Source organism: Homarus americanus, unplaced genomic scaffold, assembly GCF_018991925.1.
Source record: "Homarus americanus isolate GMGI-L3 unplaced genomic scaffold, GMGI_Hamer_2.0 scaffold24523, whole genome shotgun sequence".
In the NCBI taxonomy this organism is placed as follows: Eukaryota; Metazoa; Arthropoda; class Malacostraca; order Decapoda; family Nephropidae; genus Homarus; species Homarus americanus.
Genome location: NW_024744357.1, coordinates 778,505 through 802,243, shown reverse-complemented (window position 1 = coordinate 802,243; position 23,739 = coordinate 778,505). Strand labels below are relative to the sequence as shown.

General features: G+C 41.1%; 1 protein-coding gene across 1 annotated transcript in view; it reads right to left on the bottom strand.

Annotated features, from left to right (window-relative positions):
• Positions 1-23,739, bottom strand: part of LOC121877745 (dynein beta chain, ciliary-like) — a 178,514-nt gene that overhangs the window by 2,624 nt on the left and 152,151 nt on the right. Inside the window, 37 exon segments of the mRNA XM_042383602.1 lie at positions 1,450-1,526; positions 1,529-1,574; positions 2,138-2,266; positions 2,803-2,858; positions 3,210-3,364; positions 3,661-3,761; positions 6,103-6,282; positions 6,946-6,974; positions 6,977-7,041; positions 7,043-7,160; positions 7,163-7,181; positions 7,545-7,726; positions 8,603-8,635; positions 8,638-8,778; positions 8,781-8,808; positions 9,326-9,381; positions 9,384-9,443; positions 9,446-9,473; positions 10,669-10,694; positions 10,697-10,808; positions 11,967-11,981; positions 14,239-14,266; positions 14,268-14,321; positions 14,323-14,352; positions 14,437-14,515; positions 14,751-14,806; positions 14,808-14,879; positions 15,700-15,766; positions 16,700-16,831; positions 16,834-16,900; positions 17,428-17,510; positions 17,513-17,558; positions 17,835-18,002; positions 18,514-18,563; positions 18,566-18,717; positions 19,774-19,807; positions 19,810-19,963. Coding sequence (XP_042239536.1) covers positions 1,450-1,526; positions 1,529-1,574; positions 2,138-2,266; positions 2,803-2,858; positions 3,210-3,364; positions 3,661-3,761; positions 6,103-6,282; positions 6,946-6,974; positions 6,977-7,041; positions 7,043-7,160; positions 7,163-7,181; positions 7,545-7,726; positions 8,603-8,635; positions 8,638-8,778; positions 8,781-8,808; positions 9,326-9,381; positions 9,384-9,443; positions 9,446-9,473; positions 10,669-10,694; positions 10,697-10,808; positions 11,967-11,981; positions 14,239-14,266; positions 14,268-14,321; positions 14,323-14,352; positions 14,437-14,515; positions 14,751-14,806; positions 14,808-14,879; positions 15,700-15,766; positions 16,700-16,831; positions 16,834-16,900; positions 17,428-17,510; positions 17,513-17,558; positions 17,835-18,002; positions 18,514-18,563; positions 18,566-18,717; positions 19,774-19,807; positions 19,810-19,963 — 2,928 coding nt within the window.

The window sequence follows — 23,739 nt, the reverse complement described above, 5'->3', positions numbered from 1 at the left end:
AATAAGTTACAAAGTGGCTTCGGTGCAGCAGCAGTAGCCCGCCTGCCTTATTATGTTGTTAACTTGTAATGAAACTATAAAAGTTGTGGAAAATAATTATGATACTCAAATGTGGCTTAGAAATAAAGACAATATAATACAATACAGGAAAAATTGAAAAGCAAGGGATATATGTGTGTGAAAGTAACATGTGTGGAGGCGGTTCTAGTAAGGCCATAGCTAATAACGTGGCTGACTCATCAACCTCGTATAATATTACTTGTAATAAACTATAAAAGTTGTGGAAATATCAAAATAAGACAAATTAAAAGCATCGGTGAGTATATGTGGAAATGAATGTATTGAGACGGAAACTGAGTACTTTGAAAGAACTGAGTATTTTGGTACTGATTACTCTTCAGAACCGAGTAAACTGAGCACTAATTGATTACTTTTGTATCCGCTTTTGTGCAATAAATTGCTTGTTTTGCATGTTGTGTGCATCAGAATACATTTTGATTAATACAGTCTCATGTTTTAAAACATTTTTAAAATCGATGTGAATTCCATTAGTTGAAGCTCTGAAGTAGGCTGCTGAATATAATATAATTTTAAAACCATGAAGTAGATGGTATAGTTGAAGTTCACAGTTACAGGTGATAGATAGCTTTTGTGACCTTTAATTCTTTGGTTTAGAGCTCACAAGATTTATTTGGTACAACAATGATGAAATATATTCTTTGAGTAATAAATGACCTATAATTATTTATGTGGAAACAATACATCCTGCTTAGACCATTTGTTCATGATATTAGAATAAAGCTACAAAAGCAACAACACGATGACAAGTCCAAACTGGCCAACGAAGTACGTTCAGCAACCTGTAGTGGTCCTGTACACATGTTCGAATTGAAGAATACCATATCATTGGACAATCAAGAATCTCTTCAATCTACAATTTTTATAATTGCATTAGTGATGGATATCTTGCATAAACAAAGTGAAAAGTAATTACATTCAAGAACCAAATGGAGCAAGTACCACTGGCAAATGCCCATCCTAGTGACGTCTCGGTATACACACAGGCAGCGTGGTGGCCACGTTTATGAGTCAGCTGATGAGAATTTACGTGGTGAGTTCCCCAATTCATTAATTTCATTAGATATTAAGTTCTCAGACGCGGATTCCCACGCCGTTTTGAAACTCGCTCGCGTTGGGGAGGCTTACTGTATCTATTTCCTGTACATTGTTATAGTATCAGAATTTACTGATCCATCACATTCAAGTGACAGGTAACATCTTTTCTGTGTAATGAAATTATCAAAGCAAAAGTTTATCACTAAACCTGCTCCACACAGAAAAAACATTTTATCTAATTTCAAATTGAAGTGCATCTGAAAATTAATGAAGGAAAGTCATTTGTTTCAACAACTGGAAACACTAAACAGTTGCCATCCTCCCTCCTCTCACTTTGATGAAGATGACAGGAATCTGAGGATGGAGTTCTTTCAGGCAGGAGTCTATGAGAATTGAGTTGTCGAGGTCCCGGACTCCTCGAGGAAGAGTCCATGGACGTAACTCCTCCGCGGCGTGACCTGTGGATAATGCAGTGCTTATGTGGCTGACGTCTATCTTAACTATTATTGCTAAATGTATAGTATTACAGCAATCGTTACCAGGGATTAGTTATAATTGTGTGATTTGTCACATGATGACAATATAATGGATGTTTAGTTATACTGTATTAAATATTGTGTGTCAAAATGCAGATACTTATTTCTATCATCATTTGTTTATGACGTATTAGTGTCCTTCAATGAAATGACGCTACATGCTACTGAGCCTGTCGATGCGACAGGATGCGGATATCGTGCATACCTTTCTCCATCAGCAAACCTATAACCATTTACCACCAACAGCTAAATAAAATCAATATTACAAGTCCACAGTTAACTAATGGTTTTACAACTGCAAGCCTGATGCTATTAACCGTGTAATATGGTACATGCACATGTAAAAGGTTGACCTTGTCACGTCAAGTCATTTAAAAATACTTTTAGAAGATGTAAATGACGATACCCCCCCTCCCAAAAAAAAAAACTAAATTCAACACAATTGTACGGTAGATTCTCATGAAATCCTCCCTTTTCTTGGTTACATCCTGCAGACACATCTGGTCAGGAAGCTCACACTGCGGGCGGTGTTTGCAGTTGCTGTCAAAGGCTCTGAGGATTAAGCCCGCAAGCCACACTGATGGAGGAACCTGCAGCATAAAGCCACCTCCTGGCTGCATGAGTTTTAAGGAATTACTGAATTATCGTAAAATTTTATGATTTCAGTCACTGGGAGACAAGGTGACATTTCAAGCCTTGAGAATTTGTTAAAAGCGTGTGACTGTCCAGAATAGCTCTGTTATAAGGCCAGTGATCCAACCTACATAAAATCTTAGAAAAACATACATATAGTTTCCTTCAGAAGGCAGTATACAACCTCAAGAGTGAAGACCGTGCTTTGTACACAAAATCCATGAAGTAGGGTTAAGGTCATTCTAGGGATTCAACAATAAGCATCACTTCAAGAGTTTAGTACTAGGTCACAGATACATTGTAACATCTTATTTAAAAAAACACATTCATTCATAAGGTTTCAAACTCATTATTAACAATGATCCAATGTAGCTCTTAAATTATCAACTAAGTGGACAAATTGGACAGATGGTGCAATAGATAAAACTGTAAAGTGTCTCCAACTTCATTAGATCAGGTTCCATAGGCATGAAGGCCAGTGTTGGACAGATGTGGATATAGCACATTTAGGCCAAACCTTCTGTACACAAGGGAGCAGTGTGGTCGGCAATGCATCTCTGCATTTTATATCAACTATTAGGTTAAACACCCATTTACAGCATACCAGCTATCCTTGGGATAGGTAAATGCTGTATACTGTACACTCAGGTACACCCATCTCTATTGGCAAGGCCACAATAGTAATTCTGCATCCCTTTTGAGGTATTTTCAGTATCGTTGACTCAATTAGTCTGAAGTGGTACTGATATTCTAGAAAGGAAAGGCGTTAATGGGTTGGCGAGTTATTTTACAAATGCAATTCGTAAATGACTAAATATGTTTGATTTATGATCTTAAACAAAGCACCACAATTTCACTTTCTTTCATGAAGCCAATTCTAATATAATTTTCATTGTAGATTTACAAAACAAATAAACTAATAACCTGAAAGTCGCCGACCCAGGTATTCATCCTCAGGAGTCGGCATGTACCAGGCAGTGAGGCCAAGGTGGAGGTAGGCCCGTGCCGTCAGCTCTCTGGCACCTGGTCCAGGAACAATGACTACAGTTCCTCCATCGATGACGTCATCTTCAGTTCCCCTGTAGGAATGACCTCCTTGATCAAACATCTTGATTAGTTCTTCCACCTACACAGATCTCTAATGTGCCACATCTCTTTAACATTCACATTCTACTTTAGTACATAGGTGAGCCATCGATGATTTCACACTCGTATTTCTCTCTTAAATCCAAAGAACTATTTACTACCTAACATTTTAAATAACCCACTGTACATCTATGTTAAATCCCAAAAGAACAGGAATACCCCAGTTATCGCAAGAGTGCGTTCCTTAAAGTCATTTCGATTAATGAAATGTGAATATCGGAGCAATCACCTCCCCAGATGATGACAGGCAACTGCTGGAGGTTGTAACCCAGAACCAGCTAACAACAGCTGTTTCTTTGAACCAGACCCAAATGCCTTGGCGTGTGCCAGCTGTGAACAATTAATGGAAGCAATAAAAGCATGTCTTAGTTTGCACAGCCTACGTTGATGCAGATATGGGTTTTGGTGCTCTGTCTGTGTCTCGATGAGAAAACATTTGTGATAGTGTCCTTCTACAATTAATGTAGATAAGTTCTGATACTCTGAAATGGCAGGGCTTGGGTAAACACTACTTGGCTTTGTGTTTTGTCTATTCATACTTGTACACAGGGTAATATCGAGTGAATTTCAGGAAAGTACTGGATGTAGCAAGGCTACCCAAGTTAACCTGTCCAGTGGTTATGGGTTAACTGCTCACCTGGGCACTGGTAACTAGTGGCACGGTTGCTTACTGAGGTGACCTGTGGCTCGACTCTAGAGATGCAAGCAAGAAATTCATGACAGTGAGTATTCAGGTTATACATATTATGTGTGTGAGTATCTGTGGTACATTTTATAGAATTCATCATCACTGTTGGTAATCTACACACCTGGTATGAAGCAAATTACAACCATGAACAGGTCAGGAGTGGTATGTCCCTTGGCTGGATGTGGCACAGCGGACCTGTGAGTTAGTAACAACTAGAAATTTGAATGGCCAGGAATATATTAATAATGTGGAGACCTCTTTCTTGCCAGCCATTCTCCTCCCTGCCACAGAGCCACTGCCAGTCTGGTTTGTGCAGGACCAATCTCCTGCACCAGCCGGGTCATCAGAGACTGGCTCTCTATTCCTGCAATCCACTTGATTGACTGACCCTCTAAATGTTGTTAATCAAAAACCTTGGGGTTAATGGTGCAGGAATAGGCGGTGGAGGAGAATACTCGAGAGGACGGAGAACAAGGTACGGGAAGATTCGGTGGCATCGACAGATTTCAAGGGTTTTGAACTCCACCCATGTGTCTGCAAAACATTGAGGCACAGGGCATTGGACAAAGTATTAACTCTTGGAAGGTGAGATACTATGTAATTTTACATATGAAAAAACAAAACATTTGTCATTGCAATTGCACTTTCTTAAATTAAACCTCAGTTTGTTAAGTTCCTTCCAATTTACAGTGGTTACATCAGATATGCCCTCATTTTCTTAGATTTTCACAAATACAAACTAGCTAGTTTCCAAGTATCCACTTGTGGAAACAAATTAATGTTTTCACCTCTCTCAAACTTAATGACGTTACAACTATGGCATAACAGCGCTCTAATAACATAACTTATCTCTTGATAATTATCACCATGACTGCCACCCAATACCACTATCATAACTACTATACACAATCAACACTAATACTCACCACTATCACCACTCATCCATAATCTCTGTTAAACATTATCACAAACATCAACCATCACTACCACCACTGAACAGCAACATCTACCACCCTCCTTCACCATCACTACAATGGCACGACATCATTCATCACCACCACATATCCTATCCCCCCACACACCTTTATTTCCTGTCTCTTCTGTTTGACAATGTTTACGTCTATATCCCGTCATTTTATAGTAATAATCATTATATATTTTGTTAATACTGTACTGTTACCTATCCATATAACTGATTTTGTCCAGTGTCGTTGATTTATATATAGGATGAACAGAAATACCTAATTTGTAATGAACACAGTCAAGGTTACAGTTCCTTTAACAATGTAAATACAATAAAATTCAGAGATCAGAAATAATTTCCCCATAATCATAATCATCCTTAGAACACCAATACAGTGCACACAAAGTATTGCATCTATCACCCATCCCGAAGTTTTCATTATCATTTTACATATCATTATTATGAAACATAAAACTTAAATAACAAATTGCCATCATTAATCTTGCATCGTCTGGCAACTTACTGACTTACCAAAGTTTGGTTGCCAGGCCCTTCTGGATCTAGCTACGACAAGGGCTGGATGCAATTTTGGATCGCAACTGTACGTCTCTTCTTTGGAAGATGTGCTAATTAATTTTGGAGCACTGATTGACCCTACCTATATATGAAGAGTGTACATCTGATGAGGTGTATTTGGGCAGTACTGTTTAGTATTTGAAAGTCCTGTCCCCTGCCCAGTGTTTGACTTTCACTAAGTCATCCAGAGCCATTCTCTGGCAAACACCATTAATGCATTCTACAACCTATTCACTCATACAGTTACTGCAGTCAGCTGCTATTATGGGACATTAATACATTTTAACCTTAGTAAATTAATGTGGGAGTGAATTTACTAGGAGTAAACTATTTCCGGGAGTGAAAATGTTGATGTGAAAATACTGGAGACCTATTCTATATCTTCAAGACCTACTCAAGGTGCCATTCCTATGATAACTACTGAAAGCGTTATGATGCCATACCTTAAAGCCCAGGTCGAGCTCCTTCAGAGTGGAGCGGATGTTGCGTGTAAGTAGGTTCATCCTCTCACACTCCTGGAAGCAACCACCACATACGGTGCGCTCTTCCACCTTTCCCGTGATGTCCACCATGTTGAACTCCTCCGGTAGCTTCTCTATGATTTCATCCAGTGTTTGTTTCACCTGAAAGGGCGTGACCACCGTGAGTCTCAGTTACACTGGTAACTCAATAGATCAAAGATTAAATCTCTTGCCGGGTAGGTCAAATGAGCTGTTAAGAATATCATCTCATGAAAAATTTCTGAACACTCACCATTATCATAAAACTTATTTCTTTGTGTTTGAATAAAATTATTTTCCAAGTAATATTCCTTGAATTGTTTACTGTCAAATATCTTGTTCTTAATATTATGAGTTTCAGAAAGAAGATTAGTTGACTATTTTGATCTTCATTCATTTGTTTCAGCACGGTTATAATGAAGTAGGGCATTTTATTGAAGCTCTTAGTATGATATGTACACAAGATCGAAAAAGTATCTATGTACATTAAATCCAATGATTCCTAAATGATCAATACACCTATGCCGCAACATAACTACTAATATGAATACGCAACATTTTTTTGCAAGATTAATTTATTTTCTTTCGAATTTGCATATAAAAAAAATCACTTGCAATATAAGGCATTTTACAATATCCATCATCTGTGTGTACAAGGAAATCGTAAATAATTCTTCATAGTTGTTGGATAGAGAAAATACAAAAAATAGATTAAAGGTGAAGTCAGCCTTTTATACAAACTTTTAAACAGAAAACAGTAGACCATGAGTACATAGTTGCTGTGACCTTGTCTTCTCTTGTGATGACCACGCCTCAGAGTTCCCCATATCCCTTGGTTGCAGCTCAAACACCGTCTTAAACAGGTGCTCGATGTCATGGTCAGAAAGCAATTTCTGCATTGGGATGAAGGCCATACAGATGTGGAGATTCAGCGGGCAAGCAGGTGTCAATGTAGCTGTGATAGCCAGAGTAGTCCAAGTTCGGTGGTGTGGGGCCTGGGCGAGGTTCAACTCCCCGTCAAGCTGTAAGAGATGAGTGTTTGTTGGCTGAACTGATAAAATTTTATACCATTGGTGTTGCATGTATAATATCAATGGATGAATCTAAATAAATTTTCTTCAAGGTAACAGAGTTGTAATTGTTATGGGTGTTTCATCATTGTTGATATCTTGAATCATTATTAAACATACAATTGTATTACTTGCATTATCATTATTACTATTTTATTATTAGTATTATTGTTATTATTCTCAATAATAGTGTGTGTGTGTGTGTGATTAAACAAACATTTTTAGATTCATTCTGTACATACAAAACCTGATTTATACCAATGCAAGTGTGATATACATTTCCTATAGTACTTGTATATTGATATCTGTAGAGACAAGTTACCTGGTCAGGTGCAGGAACTCCTCCAGGTAGGTTCGACAGAGAACACGGTCCCAGTCGTCAGTGATGTGGCCGCCATACATGATCTCCCCGAACAGGTAGCGGAGATCCTCCCATGGCACCTTGCTATTGGCCTCCAGGTAATTGCACAGCACATTAACGCTGATGGTTAGGTCACCTAGAGGAAGTTCACGGGTAACGAACATTTTAAACTTTATAACAATTATTGTTCAAAATTCAACATTAGCAATCTCAGTAACACTCTTGACTTCGAGTTGTATCTCAGGAGTTAATTGTGTGAATATGAATGTATTTTGAGTTGTGGATATGTATAATCTGATGACTTAAAAAGCCAGTTCTTATTTCGTATATCTGATGTAAAAGTGTTAGAATGGTATTTAAATGCAAATATTGTTTGCAGTTGTTTGTAAATAAAATGCTTTACTGTTTAGCTTTGGTTGTAGTACATAGAGGCTAAAAAAGTAATACAAAGGTGACAAAGTTGATGACAGATCACTGGGAAGAAGGCATTTAGATGGTTTAGTTAGGAAGACTCCTGACAGTGTGGTGATGGGGGCAGGCGCTTTTAGCACTGTGAAGCAAAAAAATGTGTAAAGGCAGTGTACTGTATGTTATGTTATTAATGTTATTACATATGTATTATTTTTCTTTGTTAGTTATGGTCATCAGTCAAAGATTAAAGAAATACATCTCTTTTGTAGTATAAATGACTGAATGTCATGTGTTTCAGTATCATAAATGTTTGTGAAATAAATGGACATTCATAGTCTCACCAGTCTTGATGTGCAGAATGAATGGATACGAAGTGTACCTCAAGGAAACTGTTCATTGTATTCAACAGTCCCTCTAAACAGTGATTAAGTATGAAGATTTGCAAGATCTGATTTATTTGATCCATTTATGTGATCAATTACAGTACATAGTTAAAGATGACAGTTATAAAACTATGAGAAAATGTAGGTTAATACTCTTGTCACTGTTGTTTACATCAGCTGCAAATTACGATGGACAAGGTGATCATTAAATGTTCTACCTGTGTTGAAGGGGTATGGTCGGTTCCAGCCTTGGGCGCAAACTTTCTCCGCTCGGCAACGCAGGCGTGGAAGTAACACAGGAGAAGGATGGACTTAAACTCGGCTTCCTTAGAGCACATCTCGAGGTCTCCTGCGTGAAGTTATAGGGCCTTGTGGAGGTTGGCCTGCATGCCCTGGGCGGCTCATTAGTGATCTTGATGGCCGACTCCAAGGATGCCCTGAGATAGGACAGAAAAACTTACAGACATCAAAATTTGCCCTCAACGAATATCATGTGTGTCATAGGAGGTCAAGTGTAAGATGGAGGTTGTGACTTTACAGCTAACCCATCGAATGTTAAGTTTCAATTAAGTGGGAGAATGGAAGGTTAAATACCTAATCTGAGGCAAGATGTAATTATTGAAAAGAAAGTTAGGTACCCAAGGCAGGATGCAGTTACAAGAGGGTTACATTATGAGTGATGTAGTTAATAAAGGGTTAAGTTACCTGAGGCAGGATGTATTTGAGAGATGGATTATGTTACCAGAGGCAGGATATACTTAACAAGAGGGTTAAATTATCTAAAATAGGATATAATTTGCAAACAAATTTAAGTTACCTGTGGAGGATATAGATAACAGAAGAAATAAATTTCCTGAATCAGGAAGTAGTTAACAGAGGCATTAAGTCACCCGAGGAGAATGTAATTAACCAAAGGGTTAACACACCTGAGTAGTTAGCACAAGAGTTATGTTACCTGAGGGCAGAATGTGGTTCTCAGGTCTGTTTGCAGGTTCAGCATAAAGACGCGGTAGTCTTGGTGGGCAGCGTCTGAATGAGCCTCCAGCTTCTTCTCAACCTCGGCAACCACTGACGCACCAGGTGGATGTTCTGTAAGAGGATATAATGATGTTTGTACAGCCAGGTGGATGTTCTGTAGAGGAGATAATGATGTTTGTACAGCCAGGTGGATGTTCTGTAGAGGATATAATGATGTTTGTACAGCCAGGTGGATGTTCTGTAGAGGAGATAATGATGTTTGTACAGCCAGGTGGATGTTCTGTAAGAGGAGATAATGATGTTTGTACAGCCAGGTGGATGTTCTGTAAGAGGATATAATGATGTTTGTACAGCCAGGTGGATGTTCTGTAGAGGATATAATGATGTTTGTACAGCCAGGTGGATGTTCTGTAAGAGGAATAATGATGTTTGTGCAGCAGGTGGATGTTCTGTAAGAGGATATAATGATGTCTGTACAGCCAGGTGGATGTTCTGTAGAGGATATAATGATGTTTGTACAGCCAGGTGGATGTTCTGTGGGGGATATATAATGTTTGTACAGCCAGGTGGATGTTCTGTAAGAGGAGATAATGATGTTTGTACAGCCAGGTGGATGTTCTGTAAGAGGATATAATGATGTTTGTACAGCCAGGTGGATGTTCTGTAAGAGGATAATGATGTTTGTACAGCCAGGTGGATGTTCTGTAAGAGAAACACATGTTTGAACTGCCAATTGGATTTTGTGTAAGGGGAGGAAAGATGTCCGAACAGCCAGGTGGATATTGTGGAAGAACAGATTTTTGTACTACCTGCACCAGGAAGACTGAATACTTGTACTATCAGTTAGGTGTTAGGAAGGACTGTATGGAAGAATAATGACAGTTGTAGCCAAACTCTCTCAAAACCTGGCAGTATTTAGCATCTATATGGGTCATGCATGTGAGACCAGATGGTGCACACTACTCTTTAATTTATATGATATCATATAGTTATGGGTCATAAATGTTTATAGCCAAAAGGCATTCTTTTTTTTTTTACTATAATTACGTCCGATTAACAACATGCAAAACTGTCATCGTCATTACTGTTTTACAGCCATTTTCCACGCTTGTGTGGGTCAGTCATAGTACCTAATGGCAGCCCTCAAAACTGCACAGTAACTACAACAGATATGAACATCCTAATCTACCTTACCTATATGACCCTAAAGTGCTCAAGAACATTGCCTTGCCGTGCATTCAGAGGATACAGTTCCATCAACCCTAATAGTTTACCAGCCTTAATGAGGAGCTACAAGAAATTTTACCTGCAGGATGACCCAATGACCTTCTTTTGAGCAATCTTGAGGGCCTCCTCAGCGACCTTTCCTGACCTTGGCCGAGACACGTTGTGAAGGCGACGGTTTTCCTAGTGTATGCCGAGACGCTCGCCCAGACGCTCCACCTCCTGGGTACAGAACACATGAGGTAGTCAACAACCTTTTCTCCCTTTTTTTATAGTAATACCCTCATTTTAACTAGAACAAAAACAGTAACAGAGTTAGAGAAATGTTTAATATGTACAACCATACAAGACCTGTTGCATGTAGGGCAACAATGGTAGTGGAATACAATTGATTAGTTATGATATGATGTGTAAGTTCATGAAATAATAAGTAATTTCTCACACCGAGTCCTGAATCATGATATATGAAGACTGTCATCACAGGCTAACAAATGTACATAATTATGACTTAAGCTCACTGATGTTCTATGTACTAGTAACTAGACAATGTTAAAGTTTGAAGACACAAAATTAATGATGATGCTGAAGGCACGATTGTATATTAAAAATTAAATATTTAATTTATGACACAGTTTGATGTACAGTATGTGAACATCAAATTTAAAACAACAATTTTACACACAAAATTCCTTAACTAAAGAAAATCATTATCAAGTAACACTTTTGTGCAACAAGTTTATGACAGTCGCGTCACGGTGTACTGACCACAGTCATACATGTTAGTTAACTTAAAATCAGCAGATTAATATCATGCCCAATAGCCTATAAAACATGTAGCTATAACTTATTTCTTGAGTCCCCCACTGAGATGTCTGTTTTCTCTCATCTGTTTCAGAATGTTAAAAATCTCATGTTGTGTTTGTATAATTGAAATTACGAATAAATACGTATGTGTAACTGTATGACAAAATATACCTGCTTATAGCTGAAACATTCAACATCCATTGTGGTGATGTTGGCTTCAACTGTATTTATTTTTAGTGAAATTGTCAAGTAAATCGAGTGTTAGCATTTGCAATAGAGGTTGAGAATCCTGTCTCCCCTGTGAGAAGTTAAAGATTTCTATTCATCACTGAAGTCAGATTGTTTTGATTCACAGTCATCAGAGTTATGCCAACTGTACTGAAAGTATTGTCAGTTTTGTATTTAAGAAAGTCATTAATCATTTGAAGAAACCTGTCAACTGCTCACTGTCCTGAAATATAACGGCTGGGAATGAACACACCTTGTTCCCTTCAAGCTGAGTCAGCACGAAATGTGATTGCCAGTCTTTGTATTTATTTCAATTTAATTATTGCATTGCAAACTCACACTGATTACCTTGTAAGTATTAACCTTAATAAATTGATGTGATCCATGACACTGATTCTCATGGCCCAATATATACCACAACCGAGTCAAATGAATATGTATGTAAGTTCTTGTTGTGGCATCATGGCGTATATAACTGACGTATGAGAGCGCACCTGACGCTTACGACGCTGCCTGCTGTTTGTCGCCGCCAGGCGGTTTGTTAATCCTCGCGGTAGATCTGTCTTCATAATCTCTTTATTCTTCTGAACCTCTTGTGTTTTCACTTCCTGACGCTCCTTCCTCGTCTATCAGGTACGTACCGTGTCACACACCGCCATATTAAGTGAATTTAACTCAGTTGAACTTTATTGAATATATCAGTATTCTTGTTTAACGTAGTTGAATGTCTTAGGTATCAAATGATACTGCAATGTAACTGGGTGCCTTCTGTGTTGAATGATCCATTTGTTCTCTGCCAGATGTGTTTTGTCACATTTTGTATTTTGACTTCAGCTACTTCTTGACGCTCCTTCCTTGTCTATCAGGCACTGTATGTGTTTTTGCGGCTGCCGAGGATCGGTAGCCGCCTAGTATTTTTAATTCATCGAATTAAGATCTGAGTGCAACACGAGCGGAGCCAGTCAAAGGAGATTGAGCCCTGGAGCACAGGCCTGCAGCGGCTAGAAGTTAAGCCGCATGGCATTTGTTTTAAATATCAGGTGTACTCATCCTGGCAGTATGTGCTAATGATTATTGTGTACAGTATTGTGGATGAGTTATTAGGAAACTACTGGTGATAGTAATATTTACTATCACCAGTATTGGTTTGTGATGTATGTGAGTGAACCAGGTGTACTCACAGCTGAAAGGTGCTGGTGAATGTTTCCCTGTTTGTTAATCAGGTAATAGCATGGTGCTCTGAATAATACCATCACTGTGCTATTGACAAGTGTTTAGAGTAACCATCACTAGTGTCACTGTTGTGTAATAATACCCTTAAGGAGGTATAAGTTTTGTATGTTGTAAATGATAACTGAAGATCTTTTGCTACTTATAAAGTATGACCTATTGGTCAGTAATTGAACCCAAGTTTTTGTTGTGAGTAATGGTTCAAATTATCACAGTATCCAGATTGTATTTTAATAAATATTGATTCAGTAGAATGTGTGTATCATTATCCATTCCTTCTAACGCTTTCCATCCTGAAATACACTTGATAACTCAAGTGCCTAACCTTTAATTGAGAGGTTGATGGTAGAGGTTATATTCTAAAGAAACGCCTGGATGGTGGCAGCTCAAAGATGTAAGTACAATAAGTTCTGTACAAGTATGTAATGCTAGACAAGGATGTGGTTCTTCCGATTAATCCCCAAAACAGAATATAACTAAAGGCATTTGGGAATATAAATAAACAGAGAAATAAACAAATAAGTAAGAGACATTGAAAAGAAATACAGTAAGTACGTTGAGAAAATGAATTAAAAGTTAAAAATAGAAAAACTTAGAAAAAAAATAAAAGGATACAACCAAGAAGGTTGCAGAAATAAAAAAATAAAAGTGCAACACACAAACATATAAAACTCTGCCCTCTTACAGCAGATCTTCACATTGCACAGTTTGACGGGATTACTAAAAATTATATTAAGAGGGTTTTGACTTACAAATACTTTTTAAGATCTCTCAGTTCAAGAAAAACACCTTAACACCGCCAGACCAACAAAAATATCAAGAATGACTGAACTAAAGCATAAACTGTCCCAAATATAGTAATATCTCCATTAGCTGAAATCCCTCAAACCTGGAACTCTCGATGGCGAATTGAAATTTTCCGGGTTCACATTTTCCGGAAAATTCCGGGGATAAGGATATTTTCGGGTTCGAGATGATGTAATGGTCAATTTCTGAAACTTCTGAGAAAAATTCCGTTCCGGAAAATTCCGGGAATGAGGATTTTCGGTTTTTGAGAAGAATTGTCTCGTTACCGAAATCTATGATTCCCGGATGTGTTCTGCACCAATTGTTCCGGTAATGGGGATAGCACTGTATTTAGCAACATTGCATCAGTGCAAAAGTAATGATAAGAAAGTAACAATAAGGAAGATCAAATTATATACGAAGTCACACTGTCATCAGTGTGACTAGTCTTCAATGTTTAAAACCCAAATTAAAATTTGGATGACAGAATTATGAAGTCAAAAATTTTGGAAAAGGTCTCAACAACCAAGGTTTCATGAGGGTGGGGACAAATTAACAGCTGACTTATAGGAAAATTGCTCTTTGGCCCACCTTGAGGGTCAACACCAGAGAAGAGAATGAAGAAGATGGGGTGGATGGCCGGACTCCTGGTAACTCTGAGAGAAGTCAATGTTTTCTCCTTCCACATTTCCGACCCATACGTTCTTCAATGAATAACCTTTAAAGATAATAGAGATATAAATGTCAACCCCAACCCTGTACAGTTGTGAGGTACTTTAGTCAGAAGTGAGCAAGGACCAACTGGGTCAAGAGATGCAGGAATGACTTGGGGATAGGTTGTGAGAAACTACTTGAAAGAGGCTGCAAGCCCTGTATTATGACTACCATCAGAGAATTACGATTAACCCATGCAAGCATCAAATATGGCCGTAGAATGTTGGTGACGACAGGGATAATTGTAACCCTCTTCTTAGATATCACACCCTGTCTTAAGATATATGCTTATCTCTTTATCTATCTATCTGACTCCTTCTCTCACCTTCCTTCATTTCTCACTCCCCACCATGCCCAGGGTTACTCACTGCATGGCGTGGGTCATGCGGTCTGGTCAGGTGCCCTCATGATAACCAGCCGCTGCATCAGAGCGACTCTTCCACTCGCCAGGCAGCTTTCCTCTCCGGACATTCACACTCACAGTACATCCGCCACCGCTTTACGCTGTTCTCTATGTCCCGGTCCAAGTTCCTGTGCATACATGGTTGAGGTGAACACTATCACTAGTATACTAACTTATATATTACAAAATACTGTATATGACTGATATTTATAGTTTCTATGAATGACATGATATAACCGACTTTCATTATATTTACTATTAATTACACCTCTGACTTTATTTGTAAGTTATAAATGACATAATACATGATTGATACTCTTCTGTATCCTGTAAAATCAAAACATATGACAGACACTATCTCTGTACTTATGAATGAGAGAACATATAACTGACACTGTGTTACATCTCGTAAATGAGAATATAAAACTAAATCCTTTCTTAAGCTCACAAACAATACGTCAAATGTGTCCTCAGTACTACTGGATCTAAACTAAACTTAACCTATCCAAACGTGGAACAAGAATCCATTGGTATTAAGATCCATTATTGATTAGAATAAATTTGTATTGAATGGACCTCATTATAATTGATACAGGGTAGTTGAGGCTGGCTATAAAGATAAAATGAGGTCCAGGGTTTGTAATGACTATATACAGTACATTTTTACCTAAAAAGAAATATTGAGACTTAAGATACAGCATTTTCTCTGTAAAAGCACAGCACACACACATTATAGCTTAGAAAAAAAACAGAAATTAAGGATAAATCAAAGCGTCAGACCTGAACTCGTCCACCTGGGAGAGAGGGTGATGGCTCCCCATGGTAAGGAAGTCTATGGAGGACACCACGTTGGGCTGGATGGAACCTCAGCAACAGGTCCAGCTCCATCACCCCACCTCTGAGACGCCAACACCTGTGAGCCATAAACATTAGGTAAGACGCCAGCACCTGTGAGCCATAAACATTAGGGAAGACGCCAGCACCTGTGAGCCATAAACATTAGGTAAGACGGCACCTGGAGCCATAAACATATAGAGTATGTAAGACACCAGCACTTATGAATCATAAGCACTATGCTAGACACCAGCACTTATTAATCATAAGCACCCAGTGTGACACCAGCACTTATTAATCATAAGCACTATGCAGACACCAGCATCATGAATCATAAGCACTATGCAGACACCAGCACTTATTAATCATAAGCACTATGCTAGACACCAGCACCTATGGAATCATAAGCACTATGCTGGACACCAGCACTTATTAATCATAAGCACTATGCTAGACACCAGCACTTATGAATCATAAGCACTATGCTAGACACCAGCACCTATGAATCATAATATGCTAGACACCAGCACTTATTAATCATAAGCACTATGCTAGACACCAGCACTTATGAATCATAAGCACTATGCTAGACGCCAGCACTTGTGAATCATAAGCACTATGCCAGACACCAGCACCTATGAATCATAAGCACTATGCTAGACACCAGCACTTATTAATCATAAGCACTATGCTAGACACCAGCACTTATGAATCATACACTATGCTAGACACACAGCACTTATGAATCATAAGCACTATGCTAGACACCAGCACTTATGAATCATAAGCACTATGCTAGACACCAGCACTTATGAATCATAAGCACTATGCTAGACACCAGACTTGCAAGCACTATGCTGCACACCAGCAATTATGAATCATAAGACTATGCTACACACCAGCACTTATGAATCATAAGCACTATGCTGAACACCAGTATTGTGAGTCATGAACATTCTGTGTGATCGCCTGAACTATAACGAATACTTGTACCTATAATTGTAAACACATAAATAGATATAATACAGTCACTAGTCTGAAAATAAGCAGGTCACTAACGCTCTATTGCAATGCATTAACGAATACAATTTATCCCAACATTGAGAAGAATTACAATAATCTGTTGAAGGAAAATTTTGACCACTAGCCTGAAAGGTCATCTGGGCGGCAAAGATGAGTTTGTCCTTCTGAAAAGCCCTCGTGGTGTACAGAAACACACTGTGAGTGATGGTGTCGATCAACGCTACACCTCTAATCGCACCTCTTCGTTGGCCTCCGAGCGTTCAATGGCTTTTTGGAACACTACTCTGAACGCCTGATGGAAGAAAACATTCTTTACACACACAATAGAAACTAAACAGATAGTCATAGGGTTCTACTGTCATATGATGGATCTGTAAGCTTTATACAACAGCAATGATTTTAGACCCTTAAGAACTGTTTGGGTGACAACATATAATGGTATATAAGAGGTGCTGTTTAAGTTCAACTATGATACAAAGTGATTTTTATCTTCTAATTGATGAATTCAGTGGATGAAAAGATAATTTAGTTATAACCATATTGCACTAGCTGACATGTGCAGTGTACATAATGAACATTGCAGTAAATACACAGCAGTTCTTATTCAAAGTTCATACAATTTATATTAATTATATGAAGGCAACTCTACTGGCAGCCAAGAACATCGTTTGGCTATCTAACCAACATGTTAAACTTCTGGCCTATCTAGGGTCCTGACTCACAAAGATTATGATGACATTTTATGTAAATACGGAAGACCCTTTATAGAATTAATAAATATAGTACTCTAGAATACATCGGATTAGGTGTCCTACCTTATGAGAACTGGTATATAGGGTTAATCTTGTGAAGGTCGTTGAGATGAAGTAGAGGAGGGAGGCGCGGCGCAGCAGGACGATACAGTTCCTTGCCTCGTCAATTTGCACACTGGTAACTCGAGCCTCTGCTACCTGCCACATACAGTACACACACACCACAATGAACGCATTTATCTTTTGTATACTATTTACCACCGCTTGTACACAAACAAAACATAATGAAATTTAGGCTAACTGAAAGAACTTTCTGATCATCACCAAATGATGCAGCTTATGGCCAATTTTAATATCCCTTGTATCATAATCACATAGCTTATATATTAATTTATATGCTATAAACCAAATAAATCGATTATATCAACTACAATTTTAATCATTTTAGACATAAGAAAGCAAAATAACGATCACTATCAAACCTTTTCGGATTTCTGGGCAGTGGCTTTGTGTTCCAGGGTTCTCCACCAAAGCTGTGTCTCCCAGGAAGTTCCCATCTGCCGAAGACAACCGACTCAGGAGGTCGTCTTCAAGGTGCTTTAACTGGATCTTGAAGTCGTTCTGTTGCTTTGTCAAATTGTACTGAAGATCCACAGTGAGGAGAGGATTAGTTACATGTACAGTCACCACAAATATTCATACATTTATGGCTCTTGTGTGGGTTAAATTATCTAGTAACACTTTCAAAGAACTGTCAGGATTCCAAAATAGTCCCTTATCTATGTAATTTTTCATGTACTTTATGTGTTATGAATACATTTGCTGTGCATATTGTATTTGAACAGTGTCTTGAGAAATAATCTGGTATGTCATATTATTTCATTTCAAAGTATACAAAATTTAACTAAATGATTTATTCTTACATTATTCTCATGAAAAATTGTTTTAGCAATTATTGAGTAATTGTTACTATTTCACAACATTGCATTCCGCCTAAATTAAATAAAATAAAAAATAAAAGACTCTGATAGTTGTCAGATACCACTTTCTGATTGAAAGCTTCTGAAAACAGTGACATCGTTTATTTAGGCGATTGTACAGTACAACGCACCAGCATTATTTTAAATCAACTCTTTCTAAACAAAACTCATACCTTCAGCTCTTCAAGGTCTGGTCTCTCAGCCTTGACCACCTCGGCCAGAGCTGGTCCTCGAGTCCATCCCTGGTGACGGTGAAGTTGATGAGGGTACACTGAGCCTGTAGCTCAGGCTTGTAGTGAGGATTAGCCAACTTGGTGTGGAGGATCAGTTGGAAGGTCGGGTTGTACTCGATCTCGCGATCACCGATCTTCAGCGCTCTGTGATGGAGTTTCTATTGAGGAAGACTATAATAGGATAGACTCTCCTTATATCAAGAGATTGAAAAAGACTTCTAGGCGTATAAAGTAACATACTCACCCTATGCAACTATAAAGCATGCATAGATTACTTGTACATCTTTATTTAGATAAAATATAGAAATTAATGGATATAGTAAATAGCAGAACGTTTAGACAATTTACTCCACGAGAGGAGGCAGTCAGGCATATAAGCTAATTGTAGTAAACTGCAACTAATGGAGTGAGCTGTAAAGTGATTTACACTAATTTGTTGTAGATATATTTTCTCTTGCAACCTAATGATTTGAAATTTTATTTATACAAGGATAGATGTAGTAGGCCCCACAGGCAGTACGGATTCAACACACTGAAAACTAAGCATTTATTCACATGGAACAACGTGTGTGTGTGTACACTCGACCGCATAGACTATCCCAAGTACCAATATTGATATGAGGTGAGCCCTGTATCCTCTTGACTGCCACACCCTGAGAGCCATAACTATGTATAACTCAACCCCATTACAATGAAAGACAAATTCAACAGTGTGGTTCTCATACTGGTCACAGTTGAGGAGACAATGTGTAGTTTACATTCGGTGTAGGCCAGTATCAGTAGTACAGCATAGCCATTTATTACCAGTTGTTTGCAAAAAACAAATTGGTTCTATAAAATCAATCTCAACCTAGGTTGATATCCTAGGATTGACTCATAATTCCATGGTGTACATGACACGCCTAGAATTAGTGTAGGTCACATTTTGGTGGCAAACTCTTGTATATACAGTACCTGCACTAGTCCATCACACAAAAGAAAATGTATACTATATGATTATGACATGGTTAAGTAGTTTTATATACAGTATATATATCACCATATCTAGGTTAAGTCAGAAGCTTCATTGTACTTGTACCACATGGGAATGACCGCATCTATAACATATAAGTCAACATGTTATGACTTAATTTCCAAATGAGACATCGGATTTTAAATCCGATTATTATGCAATTTTTCTAAAAAGAATTGAAATCTCACCGTCCACGCTTGATGAGGTTTTTGCCTATTAGAGGTCAAGAACTGGGTCAAGGCTCTCTGGGAGGTTCTCAATGAGAACAGTGCTGCCCTTGGTGATGGCAACTTCCAACTGGTCAGACAGTTCTTTTGGTCCAGACCTTGCCCACCAGGGCGTCGCCGTACCTGCCTTGATCCACTTGATTCCTTGTAGCTGCAGTGAGGTTCAGGAAGATCATAATTAGTACCGGTACCAAAAAGAAAAACTTAAGGTAAATGTTTGTGATACTACTACTACTACGAATAATAATAATAAAATAATAGTATTGCATAAAAATGGCCCAAAATCATAAAATATCAAGATCACTGCTGATAACTGGTAGCTTGTAGTGGACGTCTCCCCTACAACTGCATAGCTGCATCCCACCTGCTACGTCTTCCTAGCAACCAAACTAGCGGCCCAAGAGGGGGCGTCACCAGATGCCACAGTATCCTAGCAACAGAGCCAAAAGACCGGCTACTTCTGGGTTTTCCCACCATGACTCACAGATGACTCAGGCTGCTGTGTATATAAGCTCTGTCTCTCCATTGAGATTCATTCTGGCCTCTCTTCTTGAACACCGGAACACCTCCTCCTCCGGCTGCCTGGCGGCCCTTCTCCTGCCTGGCAGTCCTCGCTCCCGCCGGCGAGCATGGCGACCCACCAGCTGTCCTTCTGAGCGTCCTCACCAACCAGCTCTCTCATTCTGCTCTGGTTCCTGAACACGCAACACCTCCTCCAAGCTCTGTCCTGTTCTCATTCAACCTGGAGGCCAGCAACAGGCAACATCTTCTCAACGAAGCTCCTGCACATCTACCTCCTTCAACACGCTACTCACCGAACGTGTCTACTGAGCAGCTCTCACCACACGGCTCCTCCAGCACCAGACTGTCTACCATATAACTTATATTATATAAGAAAACCACCTTAGAGTTTCCATCCATCCTGAGTGCTAGACAACCTAATATCCATTAACCTACAAATGGTGACTCCCGGAGATTACTCTTCACAGGATGGAGGAAAACTGAATCACGCTCAGTCTTCAAGCAGTATAGAAGACTGGCTTATCCACAGGCAGCTCTGCTACTCAGACACCAGCTCCTCTTCCTGCCCCAAGCACCACATCCTACTGACCCCCCACACACCGTCCTGCCTCAGACGCAGACCCCGGCCCAGCAGTAACCCCTGCCGCCCCTGGCGCGGCCTCTGTTCCTAGTGCGGACCCACACACCCTCTTTTCTCCCTCAGGTACTCCCTGCTAATGTCCTGCACCCTGCTGTCGTGGACCCAGCTGCTGTCACTAGCCTTATCCGCTTCTGCTGACGCAGCCCCTGCTCCTGACCCAGGCCCCCACACCCCAGCAGGCGCATCTGACGACTCAGTACCTGCGTGAGGAAGCACAACATTCACCTCCACACACCCCTCTTTTCTCCCTCAGGTACTCCCTGCTAATGCCTGCACCCTGCTGCTGTCGTGGACCCAGCTGCTGTCGAGCCCTTATCCGCTTCTGTGACGCAGCCCCTGCTCTGACCCAGGCCCAACACCCCAGCAGGCGCATCTAACGACTCAGTACCTGCCGTGAGAAGCACAACATTCATCGCCTCACCCTCTTTTCTCCCTCAGGTGCTCCTGCTATTGTCCTGCCCTGCTGCTGTCGTGGACCCAGCTGCTGTCACTAGCCTTATCCCTTCTGCTGACCGCAGCCCTGCTCCTGACCCAGGCCCCCACACCCCAGCAGGCGCATCTGACGACTCAGTACCTGCCGTGAGGAGCACAACATTCATCGCCTCCACACCCTCTTTTTTCTCCCTCAGGTACTCCTGCTAATGTCCTGCACCCTGCTGCTGCTTCGTGGACCCAGCTGCTGTCACAGCCCTTATCCTCCTGCTGACAGCCGCCCCTGCTCCTGACCCAGGCCCACACCCAGCAGGCGCATCTGACGACTCAGTACCTGCCGTGAGGCACAACATTCATCGCCTCCACACACCCTCTTTTCTCCCTCAGGTACTCCCTGCTAATGTCCTGCACCCTGCTGCTGTCGTGGACCCAGCTGCTGTCACAAGCCTAATCCGCTTCTGCTGACGCAGCCCTGCTCCTGACCCAGGCCACACACCCCAGCAGGCTCTGACGACCCTGTACCTGTCGTGAAAGCACAACATTCATCGCCTCCACACACCCTTTTCCTCCTCTCCTCCACAGATAGTGTGTATATTGACAGTTGTATCAGCAGCCGGCTCATTCACGCCATCGCCGTTGTCTCACATGAGGCATGCACCGCCCGTTCTGCCTCACATGTGCTAAGCAACTCTACAGACAACAAGTCTCCTACACCGCCTGGAGAAGGGGTATTGTAGTGGACGTCTCCCCTACAACTGCGTGGCATCCCACCTGCTACGCCTTCCCCTAGCAACCAAACTAGCGGCCCAGAGGGGCGTCACCAGATGCCACAGTATCCTAGCAGAGCCAAAAGACCGGCTACTTCCGGGTTTCCCACCATGACTCACAGATGACTCACGGCTGCTGTGTATATAAGCTCTGTCTCTCCATTGAGATTCATTCTGGCCTCTTCTTGAACACGGAACACCTCCTCCTCCTGCGCTGCCTGGCGGCCTCGCCTCCTCCGCCTGCCTGGCGGTTCCTCCCGCCCAGCCAGGCATGGCGACCCACCAGCTGTCCTTCTCTGAGGCGTCCTCACCAACCAGCTCTCTCATTCTGCTGTCGGTTCCTGAACACGCAATACCTCCTCCAATGCGCTCTCCTCGCTGTCCCGTTCTCATTCAACCTGGGCCAGCAACAGGCAACATCTTCTCTAACGAAAGCTCCTGCACTCCTTCCTTCCACGCTACTCACCAGACGTGTCTACTGAGCTCCTCACCACACGGCTCCTCCAGCACCAGACTGTCTACCATATAACTTATATTATATAAGAAAACCACTTTAGAGTTTCCATCCATCCTGAGTGCTAGACAACATAATATCACGTAACCCTACAAATGGTGACTCCGGAGATAAGCACTCACACAGGATGGAGGAGACACTGATCACGCTCCCAGTCTTCAAGCAGCATAGAAGAATGGCTTATCCACACAGAAGCAGCTCTGCTACTCTAAGCAGACACCCGCTCCTCTTCCCTGCCCCAAGCACCACATCCTACTGACCCAGCACACCTGTCCTGCCTCAGACGCCGACCGCCCAGCAGTAACCCCTGCCGCCCCTGGACGCTGCCTCTGTTCCTGAGTGCGGACCCACACACCCCTTTTTCTCTCAGGTACTCCCTTGCTAATGTCCTGACTCTACTGCTGTCGGGACCCAGCTGCTGTCACTAGCCTTATCCGCTTCTGCTGACGCAGCCCATGCTCCTACCCAGGCCCCCACACCCCAGCAGGCGCATCTGACGACTCAGTACCTGCCGTGAGGGAAGCACAACATTCATCGCCTCCACACACCTCTTTTCTCCCTCAGGTACTCCTTGCTAATGTCCTGCACCCTGCTGCTGTCGGGACCCAGCTGCTGTCACGAGCCTTATCCGCTTGCTGACGCAGCCCTGCTCCTGACCCAGGCCCACACACCCCAGCAGGCGCATCTGACGACCCTGTACCTGTCGTGAGGGAAGCACAACATTCATCGCCTCCACACCCCTTTTCCTCCCTCTCCTCCCACAGATAGTGTGTATATTGACAGTTGTATCCAGCAACCGGCTATTCACGCCATCGCCGTTGTCCACATGAGGCATGCACCGCCCGTTCTGCCTCACATGTGCTAAGCAACTCTACAGACAACAAGTCTCCTACACAGCCTGGAGGGAGGGGGGAGTATTGTAGGACGTCTCCCTCTAACTGCGTAGCTGCATCCCACCTGTACGTCTTCCTAAGCAACCAAACTAGCGGCCCAAGAGGGGGCGTCACCAGATGCCACAGTATCCTGGCAACAGGCAAAAGACCAGCTACTTC